General features: G+C 37.5%; 4 protein-coding genes across 12 annotated transcripts; 3 read left to right on the top strand and 1 right to left on the bottom strand.

Moving 5' to 3' along the window:
• Window positions 1–62: 62 nt before the first annotated feature.
• LOC139109704 (uncharacterized) lies at window positions 63–3,307 on the bottom strand. Of its 5 annotated transcripts, none has more exons than XM_070668976.1 (4): window positions 3,202–3,307; window positions 1,622–1,866; window positions 1,257–1,538; window positions 63–1,124 (listed from the first exon to the last, which is right to left on the bottom strand). In XM_070668976.1, exons 2-4 carry the CDS (start codon window positions 1,858–1,860, stop codon window positions 917–919), a joined length of 729 nt encoding a protein of 242 aa, XP_070525077.1. In that variant the 5' UTR covers window positions 1,861–1,866; window positions 3,202–3,307; the 3' UTR covers window positions 63–916. The 5 variants fall into 5 exon arrangements, with proteins under 5 accessions (XP_070525077.1, XP_070525078.1, XP_070525076.1 ...); XM_070668977.1 differs by lacking the exon at window positions 3,202–3,307 and adding an exon at window positions 2,541–2,664; XM_070668975.1 differs by lacking the exon at window positions 3,202–3,307 and adding an exon at window positions 2,483–2,610.
• Window positions 2,821–4,370, top strand: LOC139109708 (chromatin complexes subunit BAP18). 5 transcript variants are annotated; one of them, XM_070668981.1, is made up of 4 exons: window positions 2,821–2,955; window positions 3,208–3,299; window positions 3,731–3,829; window positions 3,903–4,370. In XM_070668981.1, the coding sequence occupies exons 1-4, from the start codon at window positions 2,938–2,940 to the stop codon at window positions 4,189–4,191; spliced, it is 498 nt and encodes a 165-aa protein (XP_070525082.1). In that variant the 5' UTR covers window positions 2,821–2,937; the 3' UTR covers window positions 4,192–4,370. The 5 variants fall into 5 exon arrangements, with proteins under 5 accessions (XP_070525082.1, XP_070525086.1, XP_070525081.1 ...); XM_070668980.1 differs by lacking the exon at window positions 2,821–2,955 and adding an exon at window positions 2,977–3,095; XM_070668984.1 differs by lacking the exon at window positions 2,821–2,955 and adding an exon at window positions 3,048–3,145.
• Window positions 4,371–4,583: 213 nt separating this feature from the next.
• On the top strand, window positions 4,584–8,412 carry LOC139109696 (lysosomal dipeptide transporter MFSD1). The gene is made up of 7 exons (XM_070668961.1): window positions 4,584–5,006; window positions 5,968–6,244; window positions 6,342–6,758; window positions 6,833–7,144; window positions 7,214–7,326; window positions 7,492–7,730; window positions 7,857–8,412. The coding sequence occupies exons 1-7, from the start codon at window positions 4,865–4,867 to the stop codon at window positions 7,899–7,901; spliced, it is 1,545 nt and encodes a 514-aa protein (XP_070525062.1). The 5' UTR covers window positions 4,584–4,864; the 3' UTR covers window positions 7,902–8,412.
• Window positions 8,413–8,560: 148 nt separating this feature from the next.
• Ath (ATP-dependent RNA helicase DHX33) lies at window positions 8,561–13,035 on the top strand. The gene is made up of 8 exons (XM_070668956.1): window positions 8,561–8,895; window positions 9,528–9,852; window positions 9,937–10,229; window positions 10,309–10,541; window positions 10,737–11,087; window positions 11,302–11,500; window positions 11,690–11,966; window positions 12,517–13,035. The coding sequence occupies exons 1-8, from the start codon at window positions 8,672–8,674 to the stop codon at window positions 12,691–12,693; spliced, it is 2,079 nt and encodes a 692-aa protein (XP_070525057.1). The 5' UTR covers window positions 8,561–8,671; the 3' UTR covers window positions 12,694–13,035.
• Window positions 13,036–14,886: the final 1,851 nt, after the last annotated feature.

The raw sequence follows: 14,886 nt of genomic DNA, 5'->3' as shown, positions 1-14,886 counted from the left end.
AGCTAATTAGTTTAAACTTTTTTCAATAAACAATACACAAGTATAAAAAATAATGCATACACTTAAAATAATTAATAGTAAATTTGTATTAACTTTCTTATTCTAAAATTGAGAGATTAAAATTTTAAATGCAGTTTTGTGCATTATGTAATTATATTTCAATGCAAAATTAATACATACACACTAATATATATCCAACCATTCATAATAAACGCTCATTACATGTTATCATTTATTATTTTCATTTTTTAATAATTATTTTTCATTTACTCAACATTATTTTTTAAATATCAATTAAAAAATGTATTAGTGATATAAAAGTTAGAATTAATTTGCTCTATTCTAAGAATATGTTTTCGATTTTTTTAAATTAACTTTTTTTACATTTTTCTTTCACTACTAATATTTGTTACTAAAATTAAAATTAAAAAAAAAAAGGAGAATTGAGCGATTTTTCTTTTCAGAAAAGAATAAAAACATCGCAATAAACGCATTTTCGTAATTTGAAGAAAATCTAAGGTAGGATGTTATACTATATATTTACTATTAAAAAAAATGTATAATCATGAAACACAAAATATAAAAAGATACTTCGGTAATATCCATGTGCCATTAATAAGAATAAAGATTAATGAAATATTTTTTTATTAAATAAGACTTCAGCCCAATGATTTTAGAATAAATAGAATCAATTTAAATATGATTATTTAATAAAAATGATATATTTAACATGCGTTTCAAACTTATGCAAATGCAGAATCACTCAAATGATTATTATTTAATAAGAAACATATCTTAATTCTTATTCTAATCTACTTTACATATTGAAACTTTTTCAATTCAGAATACAATATTTATATATTTTTGTTTTTAATATATGTATAGAAATGGAGTAAGCTGCACTAACCAAAGATCCTCATAATTCCATTGGCTCGAACGGTGATGTCGTGTTGGATAATATGCTATTTAAATCAGGTATAGTGTCGTTATTATTATTGTTGTTGTTAGTATTGTTATTGTCATCAGACGTATTCGGAATTGGCGTTGGAGTATCTCTCGATGGTAGAATGCGAAGATGTCTATTTGGTGGTTCCCAAAGTACTAGAGCCATAGACGGCCTTTCTCTACAAGAAAAAAAAAGAAGCTTGATTTAGCTCTTAGAATACATGTAGTAGATATACAAATTTTTTTTCTCTCTCCTTTTTGCTTTCAAAAGTAAAACGTTATATTTTAATAAAATAATAATGTGTACTTACAATTTAGATATAAGAGTTGTTGGTAGAATAGGTTCTTCTTGCAATCGCTTAAGTTCCTCTGATAGAACCAGTCTTGGATGTAATTCGTTTGTTTGTTCGGTATTTATTGTATTTGCTGCATCAACATCTAGATCCATATCTAATAGCTTATGACAGGAAGATGATGTGTGAGCAGTAGAAGTTGATGGCACTGGATGTTCTGTTTCGAAATTAGAACTAATATGCAGATCTTTAAAATGTGCAGTTATTTTTTCCTCTGTTATAAATTGCTTTGCTTGACGCCTGTTTAAGGAATAACATGTTAAAGATTTTTTTTTTTTTGCACAATTAAGTTGTAGGTATTGTATACAATGCATAGCACTCACATATCTATAATGTCTGGTGTTTCTAATTTCCTTTTCTGATGTAGTATTGGTCCAGAACTGGTCTCCCCAGTGAATCTAACTATTTCTGATTGCTGTAACCCTGGTACACTCCATGGAATACTTATTGGTGGTACCTGGGGTGTTTGCATCCATGGTCCAACCTGCTGCTGCTGAGGATTTTGTTGGTTCATCATCTGCTGGAAGATGGACTGTGGTGTACACAAGTATGCTCCACCCATTGTATTCTAAAATAAAAAATATGAGCATGCAAACAAGTAAGGTATTGCACACAATAAAATAAAATTTTCCTTGTAACAGTAATATAAAACAGACTACATAAAATTATTTCATGATTTAAACAATATAAACATTTAAATGTACAAAGTATTCAATAATATTAATTTTAGCAGAACATATGTTTGATATTTTATTAACCAAAATGCTTACATTATATCACTTTTGCATATACAGTAGATTTTATAACATTAAAACAAAAGCAACAAAGGCATAGAAATTTGCTAATTAGTGTAACATTTGTCTCCTTAAAAAAAAAAAAAAAAAAAAATTTAGTCACATTATGTATTCAAAATATATTCCATTTTAATTAATAATAATTAATTACAAATCGAAGCATTAGTAAAACTACATCGTATAAAAATCGTAGAAATTCTTACAGACACTGACGACCAAGAACAGTTCTTTATTTCGCGTTACTTTTATACCGTATACACGTATTACTTCACACTCACTGTCATTTGGCACACCGGAGGACTGGGTTGTGAGTCTACAGGACGGTCTTGTGGATCCAGGGTATCGCTCGATTATCTACAGAAACGTGTTAACGTAACGTTGTCAATTTACAGGTAAATAAACGGCTGCTCCAAAGGATTGCAGCGAGTCTTCTTGGCCAGACGCTAACCTGCGCGTCTTGGAGCCACAAACGGACGTCGCGTCGCAGTCTTGTTCACTTTGAGAAACGTGCAAGGTGTCGGTGCCACTCGTGTTGCTCTGCACCGTACCGTGTCTCGCCTCGTTCTACAAGTATCGCGCCATGGATCGCGATCTTGGGAAACTCGAGAAAAGTTGTGAAGCTTCTCGAACTTCTCTGCACTTCTCTGCTCCACTGCAATGTTTATACAATCGAGTGCGGGCTTGCAAGTCAGATACGAGCACTGCGGATTCGTGATATGGCGTATAATTATCGTTGATCGGTAACCAGAAGCTCTATTGGCGACAAAGTTCTCGATGTCGACGGCACGCAATGTACCTGACGTCAGACGCGCGACATAACTTTTTAACGCAACGGCAACAAAAATATGAACTCTGCGAGCAAGGTGAGAAGGCTAAAGCTGCCAGGTTTTATACATCCCAGTCGCGTTTCGTTCTGTTATCGCTTTGAGAATCGCGCGCGATGTCGATTGTGAAGGAAGGAGTCGCGCAGTCGGCTGAAAACAGTAAAACAATTAGTCGAAAAGTATTATTGTATTTTTAGGTTAAATTGATCGAGGATATCATTTCGATTTGGTATAATTTAACGTTAACAAGCACGTGTGATTGAACGCAATTAAAAAGATACTTACGTTTAGGTGGGCGAGATCTTCGCTGCGGCCGGTGTGGCCTTCAACAAGTTAGGCGAGCTAACAATGCAACTGCATCCTACCTCGGATTCCTTAGCCGGGTAAGTTAAGTAGAAATAATCTAGAAGATATGTAGTTTCAACGTATAGCCCGGAAATAAAAGTGTAGATAGATCTGAACCACGTCTAGAAAATGCAAGCAATTAATTATGAGGCTGCATAAAAATCGTATAAAAATTAATTTGTCATTGTTATAATTGTTTAAGAGTGTGAACACGTGCAGTGGAATAAAGCAACTCGGAACGAGAGCAGAATCAATTACAAGTGTTCGATTTACACTTGCAATCGATTCCACTCTTGTTGCTTTATTCCGCCGTGTGTTTGCACCTTAAGACAATTCCCCGGTAGTTTATTACATCTGCCATAAAATAGTCTCGTTGATTTTTCAATACGGTTGCAATATTTTCGATCTCTTACGTAATTGCAACAAGCCCCACGTTCTTATTTTAACTTCTCGACCCCTCGTTGTGTAGTAAGTGGGCTGACGAGGATATTGAGATGCTCCGTCAGTCAGTCAGGGTCTTCAGCGAAGAATTGAGCAGAATAAGCGAGCACATCAAGAGTCGGACCGTGTAAGTTTTTACAGACTGCCGTTGTGGCGGTCAGGTCCGGATCTCACATCGCATCCATCGCTTTCTTTTCCAGCTCCCAAATACGAACCACCCTGAAGAAGAAGGCGTTCGAGGAGGCGGGGATGACGGTCAGGCAGCAACAAATTCTACCTCAGCAGTCGCAGCAGTCGGTGATTCAGCAGCAGCAGGTGACCAAGCAGCAGTCGACGTCCGGCAACCAGAGTCTGATGGGAAAATCTGCGGAAGTTACGCTGAACATGCTCAACGCGCCTGAAACCGAAGTGGACGTCGAAGGGCTACCCGAGGAGTGCCAAGTGAAGCTCGAGTTCGAAGAAGGGGCTACCGAGGAGGTCACCGGGTAGCTCCCTTGTTCAAAAGTTAAGCGAAGTGAACGAGTAAAAGAATTGACAGTATCGCGTTCATCTTTTGTATCATTTAATTGGCCGTTAAGCATTCGAACTTTGACTAATTCTTAAGCATCAGTTTCACGTAAACCTATAATATATAAGTTACTCTTTTGTAATAAATGTGGGAAAACCTAGCGCGATATTACCCTTCCTTTTCCTTACTTATTTTTTTTAAGTACGAACTTTATTACAGATAACGCTAAACGCTTCGTTCGTAAGTTTCCGACGCCAGTGTCATCCTTGATCGACAGCGAGAAGCTCGAAGTTGCGTATGCCCGATAGTAATTACCCTCGCGTGCACGCGTACTTACCGATTGTGCCGCCGTGTGTGACGCATCTTGTAGATCCCGCCAACTGACAGATTAGTCGTTCAGTTCAACATCTGTGGCACTCGTTCAGTGACAGTCGCGCGATGCGGTTGTCGGAGTAGGTAAGCAGCATTGTTCTCTCGATCGCAGCCAATTTTTCGCTCGAATGTGCGCGCGATGACGTAAATGAGGGGAGAGAGAAACGACTCGCACAACAGCGAATTCATCACTGTCTGGACTCGATTACTCACGGAGAGTGACCGTGCCATCCGGCCAAACGAAACGTTGTTCGTCACAATAACAACGGAAACGCCGACGTCATGGAAGGAGGCGTCGTAGAAAGCTCGAGCAGCGACAATCTGATCCGATCCGAGGACGAGGAGGCCCTCCAAGGATGCTGCAGCCCGAAAAAGATGCCCTACCGATTTCTGGGCCTGGCCCTCATGTGCCTCCTTGGATTCGGTACGTATTCGACAACATTGTTTGCGTTGCATGAACGTTTGCGTTACTCATCTGCCACTGCTCGGAGAAAGGATCCGATATCGCGTTGTCCGTTGTCTCCCCTCGCGAGACTCGTAACTTTTCCCATTTCTGCGATTTCCCCTTGTACAGAAAAGTATTTCATTCCGAAGTTATCGGTCATTCTCGCCATTTCTTTGTGTTTGTTTAATTGATATTTATTAATTCCAATTTAACAATTTACACGTTTTATTATCAACATTTGATTAAATTAATATTGTTAGTTAATTATTAATTAAATGAGAAGGGAAATAAGAAGGAAAATAAAAAAATGAACTGATCAAGAAGTTTGTATGTTTGTGAATTGCAACATGTACTTGTAATTCTTTTATGACTCACACAAGTCAAAATATACTCAATGGGCCTACTTAAAACTTAAAACCCGATCAGTCTAACCGTTCGTTATTGAGATCTCGAAATCTCATCTATCGCGAAATCGAGGTTTCGTATAAATGATAAGGGGTGATCTCGCTGATCGTATAATCGATGTATGACGCTACCTCGTTTTTTAATACAAAGAAAAATAAAGAATAAGAAAAGCATTAGTCGAGCTATGATAGAAATAATTTAAAAATATCGTAATTTACTTAACTTATTATTAATTGACGAAAAATGTTTAACATTGAATAGATAACGCGTATCATAATCGTTCTTTTCGTGAGATTTATCGCATGATTTTTTTTTTTTAATTATTGGCCATATGTTGTATAAGTGATGTTAGAACCTATGACACAATCGATCTATGCATACACGATAGGATATCTTTATTTATCAGACTAAAGCTATTAGCAAATAACATTTTGATTTATCTAACTAAAGAGAGGAGTGCTAAGCTTTTTAAAAAATTGCATTTTCCGCATTGCGATTTTTTTAGCAAAACTTTATGAATGTTTTTTTATTTCAGGCTCATATTTCTGCTTCGACAACCCGGCAGCTCTGCAGGATAATTTTAAAGCTGACTTACACATGTCAACTAGTACATTTGTCTGGCTGTACTCGATATATTCTTGGCCAAACGTCATTCTCTGTTTTATTGGTGGATTTCTGTTGGACAGTGTCTTTGGAATTCGATTAGGTACAGTGATATACATGGGACTCACGTTGATCGGTCAAATTATTTTTGCAAGTGGTGCAATGATCGATGTTTTCTGGCTAATGATGCTCGGTCGATTTATCTTTGGGTATGTTTTTAGTATTATTCTTCAAATAAAATGTTTTGGGATTAATGCGTTCGTATGTAAGATCGTTAAATTAATTGTGGTTTTTTTTTTTTTTAAGAATCGGTGCAGAGTCATTAGCGGTTGCGCAAAACAGTTATGCAGTCCTTTGGTTTAAAGGTAAAGAGATGAATATGGTATTTGGACTGCAGCTGAGCTTCGCCCGAGTAGGATCGACTGTGAACTTCCTAGTAATGGAGCCAGTATACAATTACGTGTCTCAATATTATACGGGCCCAAAGTGCATCGGTATAGTTCTTTTTCTCGCAGCTATCACTTGCGTGATGTCAATTATATGCGCCTGTGTATTGGCTTTTATGGATAAACGGGCCGAGAGATTGCTTCGACGAGGAGAGGGACAAGAATCACAGGTTGTTAGTTTAACAGACGTCAAAGATTTTAAGCCGATTTTCTGGCTGGTCGCGGTTATTTGTATTGCTTATTACGTCGCGATATTTCCTTTCATCGCTCTGGGAAAGTAAGTGCTTAATAGCATAAAAATTTAATATGTAACACAAGTTTTATCTAATAATATCATTTATTCTGTTTCAGAGTGTTTTTCGAGCGGAAGTACGAATACGATCCATCCTCTGCAAATACAGTAAATTCTCTAGTTTATTCGATATCGGCGATTGCTTCACCTTTATTAGGTTACCTTGTAGATAGAACGGGGAAAAATGTATTGTGGGTATTTATTAGTATCTGTACGACCATTGTTGCTCATGGGCTTCTCGCTTTTACTTATCTGAATCCCTACGTGTGTATGTGTCTCATGGGACTGTCGTATTCTATGCTTGCTAGTAGCTTATGGCCTCTGATTGCTCTTGTGACGCCAGAGCATCAACTCGGAACTGCTTATGGAATGTAAGTAATTATTTATTATTTTAAAATAAAATTAAAGTGCTAAAAGTCAAATTAATTTTTTTTTTTCAGAGCGCAAGCTGTACAAAATTTAGGTCTCGCTGTAGTTTCAATAGTAGCTGGCATAATCGTTGACAAGGGTGGATATTTAATGTTGGAGATGTTCTTCCTCGGTTGGCTCTGGAGTATGTATTTGATACAAAATGTTCTAACAGTAATTACTTCCGAAAACGCGTCCGTTTACTACGAGACACTTTGTATTTTTAAATTTAGAAATCTCAAGATATGATTTCCATACAATGACGCAGAAAAGTTTATTTTAAATAACATATTTTATACTTTTGCAACAGTTTCGTTGATAACTGCCGGTGCAATCTGGGTACTGGACATGACTACAAGTGGTGGTTATCTTAATATGACACCAAAACAGAGGGAACGATACGATGCGGTTCAATATACGCCTGAAAGTTTGGAGCGAGAAAAATTATTGTCGTCGGAATGCACGTCTGATTTTTCCGCGGATAGTCTTATGCAGCCACAGTCTGACATCAGTATACGTAATCGATACTTGTCACGCATTGGTGCGATGGTGAGTTAATTCTATTTTATAATTATACATTTTTATCTCTTAAACAAATGTTGAAAAAACGGGCAAGAATATAAATTGTAATTCTTTAATAACTTTAGTAATTAATAAATGCATTTATAATTGCAGGTACCACCACATGCGATCACGCCGATTCATCGGCCATTACGATGATAACTCTAGGTACAAATTTGATAGGTGTAAAAATGCTAAATCTCGAAATATTGGCCCATTGTGTCTTCCTTCACACAGCTTGATCTGTGATAATTTTTTAACTCAGTCAGTAATCGAGATTACATTACAACATTTGAGTGTACTGCAAGCCGCTTCCTTGACAGTTTTCGATCGATGGCGATTGTAATCACATGTGATATGTAAAAGGAGAATACGTATCGTAGGTATATCATGAAAGACGCGGCAATTTTACGATTCTTTTTTTATTAATTTATAATAATGACAACCATATTTTTTATCCGCGATGGTAAAGTACGAATTATTTTATCTCTTATTTAAAAAAAACTAATCATTGCAACGTTACTTGTTCGTGAAACATTTTACGTGTAGTATATATTGATGTAATATTATAATAACGTTCGATAATAATAAACGTTCGATCTCTTAAGAATGTCCACATCACAATTATTATAAGAAAATAATTGATAAATTGTATAAAACATCCAATTAATTCTGTGTTTTTTTTAATTTCATTTTAACATTTGAATGAGCTGACGATTTCCTATGGATTGATGTTATAACCCAGTGAACTATTGCGCGTTATAAACATCAGAGGGCGCCGCCGACCGAGTAAGTTGGCGTAGTAAGCACAGGACAGCTGTAGTGGCGCAACACGTGCTTTGCTGGTTGTAGCATACAGTGGATTAGTGGCATATACGCGTTGCACCGCTCGTATCGCAGCCACCGCAGGTACTCTTCGACCGGGCGAGATGAGGGTCCACGACGATGCGGATCCCAAGTACAGCGCGATGGGGAAGTCGTCCAAGTTGACCGTGAAGCGACCAGGTGCCGTCGTGTTCCACGAGGGCTCCGGCAAAGCGCAGAAGACGAGTGAGGAGGCCAAAATCGCAAACCCGACGAAGGGCAACGATCGGACGAACGTCGGCATGCATCAACGCAGAAAATCACTGCCCGTCTACATTTTGCGTAAACGGTGAGTTTCTTGCGATCGACACATGCCGGGAAAAGCCGATTTTATGTATGCTTGAAAGAAAAAAAAATGGGGAAGGGAGGTGAGCAATGTTTGGCGTCGTGTCGTTCACGCGTGTACAGGGTGTTTCAAAATGGAGGCTCTCGCTAATTGCAAATTAGCAGTGGGTCGTAATTTCGGTACGTCTGCTCGAAGTCGATAACGTAGAAAATACTGAAGTTAGTGAAAAACATTTCTTGAGATTTGATTTAATTTTTCGTAATAATTATTTCTGGGATTTTATTTAACTAATTATTTAATTTTTTTTTTTTTTAATCCTATGCATGTGAATAAAATAGAAGTATCATAAAAATTTTATTTTGCGTATTCCTAACGTTTATTATATAAAGAAATTAATGTTTTAGGCTCGATTTTACGAATGCGAGTTAAATTAATCGGTCGATTAACTTTTAAGGTTGCAACTGCTGAACATAAAAATGTCAAAAATACATTAATTTTATAAAATGTTGCAACCCAGAAAGTTAATCGACCGATTAATTTAACTTGCGTTCGTAAAACCGGGCTTTGAACAGTATTTGAAGCCGATTTAATTAAAGAATGCCAGATATGACTGCTGCCTTTTTGTGAAACTTCAGATTGCTGGATGAAATACGTCGACACAACACTCTCATTATAATAGGCGAAACTGGTAGCGGTAAAACCACACAAATTCCACAACTGTTGCTTCAATCTGGAATTGCTGGATCGTCTGGCTGCATTGGTGTCACGCAACCACGTAGGATAGCGGCAGTCAGCATAGCGCGCCGAGTAGCCCAGGAGCAAGGTGTAAAACCAGGAAAATTGGTTGGTTACTGTGTCCGTTTCGAGGATTGCACCTCGTCACAGACGAGAATCAAATATTTAACGGACGGCATGATGGTGCGAGAAGCGATGACCGATGAGATCCTATCAGATTACTCGGTATTTTATAATTAGATTTCAAATAACAAGTTTGGATTGCAATAAAATTTATTTTTCTGATATAAATTACTAATTTTGCAACAGGTAATAATACTTGACGAGGCTCATGAACGATCCGTGCAGACCGATGTTCTGTTCGGAGTGGCAAGACGAGCGCAGAATTTGCGAAAGTTGAAGAACTTGCCGCCGTTGAAACTATTGATTATGTCGGCCACGATGGACCCTGTTAAGTTCAAAGATTATTTCCAAGCACCGGCGTTGTACTTGGAGGGCCGTCAACATCCCGTGAGGATTTTTCACGCGGTGTCCTCGCAGCAGGACTACGCATTCGCCGCGTTGGCTACGGCGTTTCAAATTCACCGTGAGGCACCAGCAAAGTAAGCACCAGCAATTTTTATTCTTATACAAAAATCACACGTTCTAATTATATATTTCGCCAATTGTTTTATTTTTTAGTGAAGACATTCTAATTTTTTTAACCGGTCAAGAAGAAATAGAAGCGGCTGCAGTGGCCGCTCGACAAGTGGCTAAACAACTAGATGGACAGGAATACCCGTCTCTGAAAGTCTTTCCTTTATACGCGGCATTGCCCACCCATCAGCAGTTAGAGGCTTTCAAACCTTCGGCACCGGGAATGCGGAAATTAATACTATCGACAAATGTCGCTGAAACGTCTGTTACGATTGGTGGTATGTATACATTATTATTATTTTTTGCATTAATTAATTTTTTATATAAATAAGATTTTTATAAAGTTTTTTTTTAACGTAAATAACAAGCAATTGCACTAAATTAATTATTTAAGTATTATATAGTATTTAGTATTTTCAAACTTAAATCATTAAAAGTCGAACTTGAATATTTAATAAGAAAGTTAAACATAGGAATTCGCCATGTGATCGATACCGGTGTCGTCAAAGCGAGGACACATCATCCAACGACAGGATTGGATGTATTGAGAGTCGAAAAAATCTCACAAGCTCAAGCCTGGCAAAGAGCAGGTAGAGCCGCTCGCGAAGCACCAGGGAAATGTTATAGAGTTTACACACGAGAGGAATTCGAGAAAATGAAGAATATGCCGATACCTGAAATTCAAAGGTGCTCTCTCGCGGGAGTCGCTTTGCAACTGCTCGCCATCGGCGTTGACATTACTACATTCGACTTTATGGACAAACCACCTAAGGAGGGTGTGGACGTAGCTGTCAATTGTTTAGAAAAGCTGGGTGCAGTTAAAGGTAACGAAATTTCTATTAATTTTTATTTATGTCTTTAAAACAAAGGTTTCTTTTTTTTAATATCGAAATAAAGTGTAATAGATTTTTTTAAATATTAAGTAGATGTTACGAAAGAAAATAATTGATCAAATTTTTTTTTGCGTTGCTATTTATGCATGTAATGAGAGAGTTTTAAGATGATAAAGATAAATTCTTGTATGATCTCTTTTAAAAGGATCTCCACCACAGCTGACTACGCTCGGCCGAACAATGTCACTATTTCCGTTAGATCCTCGCTTTACCAAAGTGATCCTCGCGTCGGTGGAACACAGGTGTTTGGAGGAAGCACTGACAGTTATCGCTTTATTATCGGGGGAATCGATTTTCATGGACCCACCTACGAAGAGAGAACAGGCTCACAATGCACGCTTACGGTACGTCTCGGCTTTTGCTCATAATCTATTTATCGTCTAAAAATATACTGGAAGATGGAATCGAGATAAATATGTATGCATTTTATTTTGGTATATATTCTTGATAGAGCAATTTTTGTAATAACTCGCAATTGGCTACGTAGTTATTATTTAATAACCATCGGAGTAACACTCGTTGGGGAATTTCAGATTTGCTTCGCCCGAGGGAGATCACGTAACGTTGTTGAATGTGTTCCGGACATACCAAAGCGCAACGCAGAAGAAGGTGTGGTGCCACGAAAACTTCTTGCACCATCGAAATCTGGAATACGGGTCGGAAGTGAGGCAACAGCTTGCGGCGCTGGCGGAACGTGCGAATTTGGAGAAGGCGAGCTGCGGAACGAATACGAAGCAACTCAGAAAAGCTTTCCTCGAGGGATTATACGAAAACCTCGCCGAGCTCCAGAGGGACCAGACGTATGTCACGGTAAGTAAATGGCTTCTCTCTCTTACGATATTATTTATTATTGAATTATATTCTGCTTGTTCTCTAGTGTTATGTGGAATAATCTTTTTTTTTTTAACTAATTTTATTATAAAACCCTACATGATGATCAAACATTTTTCAGACATTAATTCATATAATTTTTAGATTTTTTGTTTAGCGAAACAAAAGCTAAACTATTATTTTTAACGATATAAAAAGAATTAACGATATTTATTTTATAAACCAATGTTAATTATATTAATATCTTGAAACTTTTTTAATCCAAGTATCTTTCTTTGTGCTACGTTAGCTAATTTTAATCAAGAAATTATTCTTTTGTTCAGATTATTTTATATTTACTTGTTCTTTTGAATAGTAAAGATTTAAGGGGCTACAGAGAATTGTGCAGAGTTCATCATAAATAATACTAAACTATTTCTACTTTTGTATTTCCTTTCGCTGTTTGCATCTCCGCTTTGTATCTCGAATTTCCTTCATTGCAAACAAGCAAAGAGATATCTCCTGTAATCGTATTACGTGTACGGTATAGATGTACTCCAAGCAGCCGGTAACCATACACCCTTCTTCGACGTTGCATGGTACGAAGCCGTCGTTGTTGCTGTTCACGGAGATCGTAGCTACTGGAAGATGTTACCTTCGTGGTTTGTCCGTCATCGATCCAGCGTGGCTGACGCAGAAGAGCATCGGCTCTGGAAAGCGTGACTGACGCAATTTTTTATTCCACAACGTTATTTATACAGAGCTTATTTTTGTTGACGTGAGATGGAACATTGAGGCCACTGAGTAACGGAGGTAACGCAGTGATTTTTTTCAAATGATAAAATCGATAAATAACACAAGAAACGGCATAATCGTGATGAAAAATTGCTGCACCGTGTCCTGTTATCGCGCTTATTTATTCAGCGGTATCAATTGTGCCATTCGGCTCTCCCACGAGGGTGCAGTTTTGTTGTAGATATAAATGTGATTTAGAGGAATCGTCTTTTTTACCACTTGTACACATTTTAAGCATTGTTATTAAATTTAGTTAATACAAATTTTAATCATGCGTGCTATGGTCTCTTATGTAAAGTTGTAAGTTCTTCAATATGCGCCTTGAAACATATCCCTCCTGGAAAATACTATCTTCGTCCACTTTCCCAATTCAATATAGAATAGCATATAGATCTTAATCTTGTTTAGTTTTATTTTAGTTCTTTATTCGTTTTATTCTAGATATATTTGTTCTCTTTCGCAAAGTAGTCGGATGAGTTTAGTCAATTATTTATGATTCTTATTTAATTTGGAAGTAAAGTTTTAATTTCGATAAAATAATAAAGATTCGTTCGATTAAACTAGAGATAAAATATTCTATTAAAATATTCTATTAAAAATAAAACCTCTAATTTAACGTTAATTAAATTCCATCACTATTTCGATTTACCGATGGCGAAGGCAGTCGATTTGTCGGTAAATAATTTTTTTAATTCCGAGGAAGACCGCTACGACTCGCCACCGCTACTGACGCCGTGTCGCGGTAACGATGAAAGTCGACAGCCATCTTTGCCACCGGAATATCGAGGTAGCGGTGAGGATCAATATTCGTCAATAAGACGTAATATTCTGTGTTCAAGATCTTTTGCAACCAGTTAAACTATACGGAAGTAACGGGCGAAAGAATGAACATTGGTCGCGGGCGGCCGATCCAATGTTTTGCGCTGCATCGACGTGAACACTGCCGCATTTCTTTGCCGAAGATCGAGCAGGTGCGTTACAGGTTACAGAATTTTATACGTGCCGAAAAATCCTTATATATTTGACAAATAATGCTATCGGCTGACGCGAATCAGCTTCTGTGAGTAATATTTTTTCACGCGGAGAATATTTCTGTACCGTTTCGTTTTCTCAAAACGCCACGTAAAATTTTACGAGACGCGGCCGCCTCTTTTCGGATCAAGATTTTCTTTTTAAAGATTTTCTGACGTCGCGTGATTCGTTGAAGCCCACGATGTGTTGTTTAGAATTTTACACAGAGTTATTCGCAGGTTGTCCGGTTTAACGCTGTCTGGATGTCGAGATACGTTCGCCGATATACCAGAGAAGATCCAGTGTAGGATTAAACCGTCACAGAGTTGGTTACATGACGCGAGGATATTCGCTTGTCCAGGTAAGATCGAATTATGTCTCTTTTCTCGACTTCCCATTCTCCCTGCGGCGCACAGATGCGCAAATAGCTGTCTCTTACTTGCTTTCTTTTTTTACTTTTCCGGAAGAATCTTGGAAAATATTTTCCAGGACGATGGCGATAATGATAATGATCGCGCTAACGAATCTCGTCGATTTGGATTTTTTGCGACTTTATTGTGCGCTTTTTTTTTAATTTACCTTTGAAAACTTTTTAGGATAACGGTAATCTTCCGCGTTTCTATTAGAAAAAGGCGAATTAAATTTATTCGATTACAGGCAGAGCAGTTCAGATTTCGACACATAATTTGACTAGATAATACGAATGTGGCGGTAATACAAAGATGCCCCTGGGGTACAAATAAAGCGAGGCTTTAATCTAGAACGCTTGAGAGTTCGGTGAGCGTTTCGTCAGTGAGTAGCCCTTGCGTATCTAATTTCGTTTCTCAAAATAGCGTTGCATTATAGATTTTCCTCAATATGAAAGTAATTATCTATTGTTTGCTAGGTTGGAGTTAGGAAAGTTGAAAATAATACCATAAACGTATAAATCAATGCGATCTCTCCTTCAAGCTAATACTCACGCGTACAATCGCAATTGTGAGCTTCCGGACGCGAAACACATTGCGCAATTTCGACGTCGCGCGATTGTAATATGAAAGCGCTCCGGTTCTCTCTCTTTTTTTTTTTTTTGCGAGTCAGGATATGTTGGGGACCTTCTTTAGTCTTTGTAAAT

Source organism: Cardiocondyla obscurior, linkage group LG18 (assembly GCF_019399895.1).
Source record: "Cardiocondyla obscurior isolate alpha-2009 linkage group LG18, Cobs3.1, whole genome shotgun sequence".
NCBI lineage: Eukaryota > Metazoa > Arthropoda > Insecta > Hymenoptera > Formicidae > Cardiocondyla > Cardiocondyla obscurior.
This window is presented reverse-complemented; position numbering and strand designations above follow the sequence as displayed.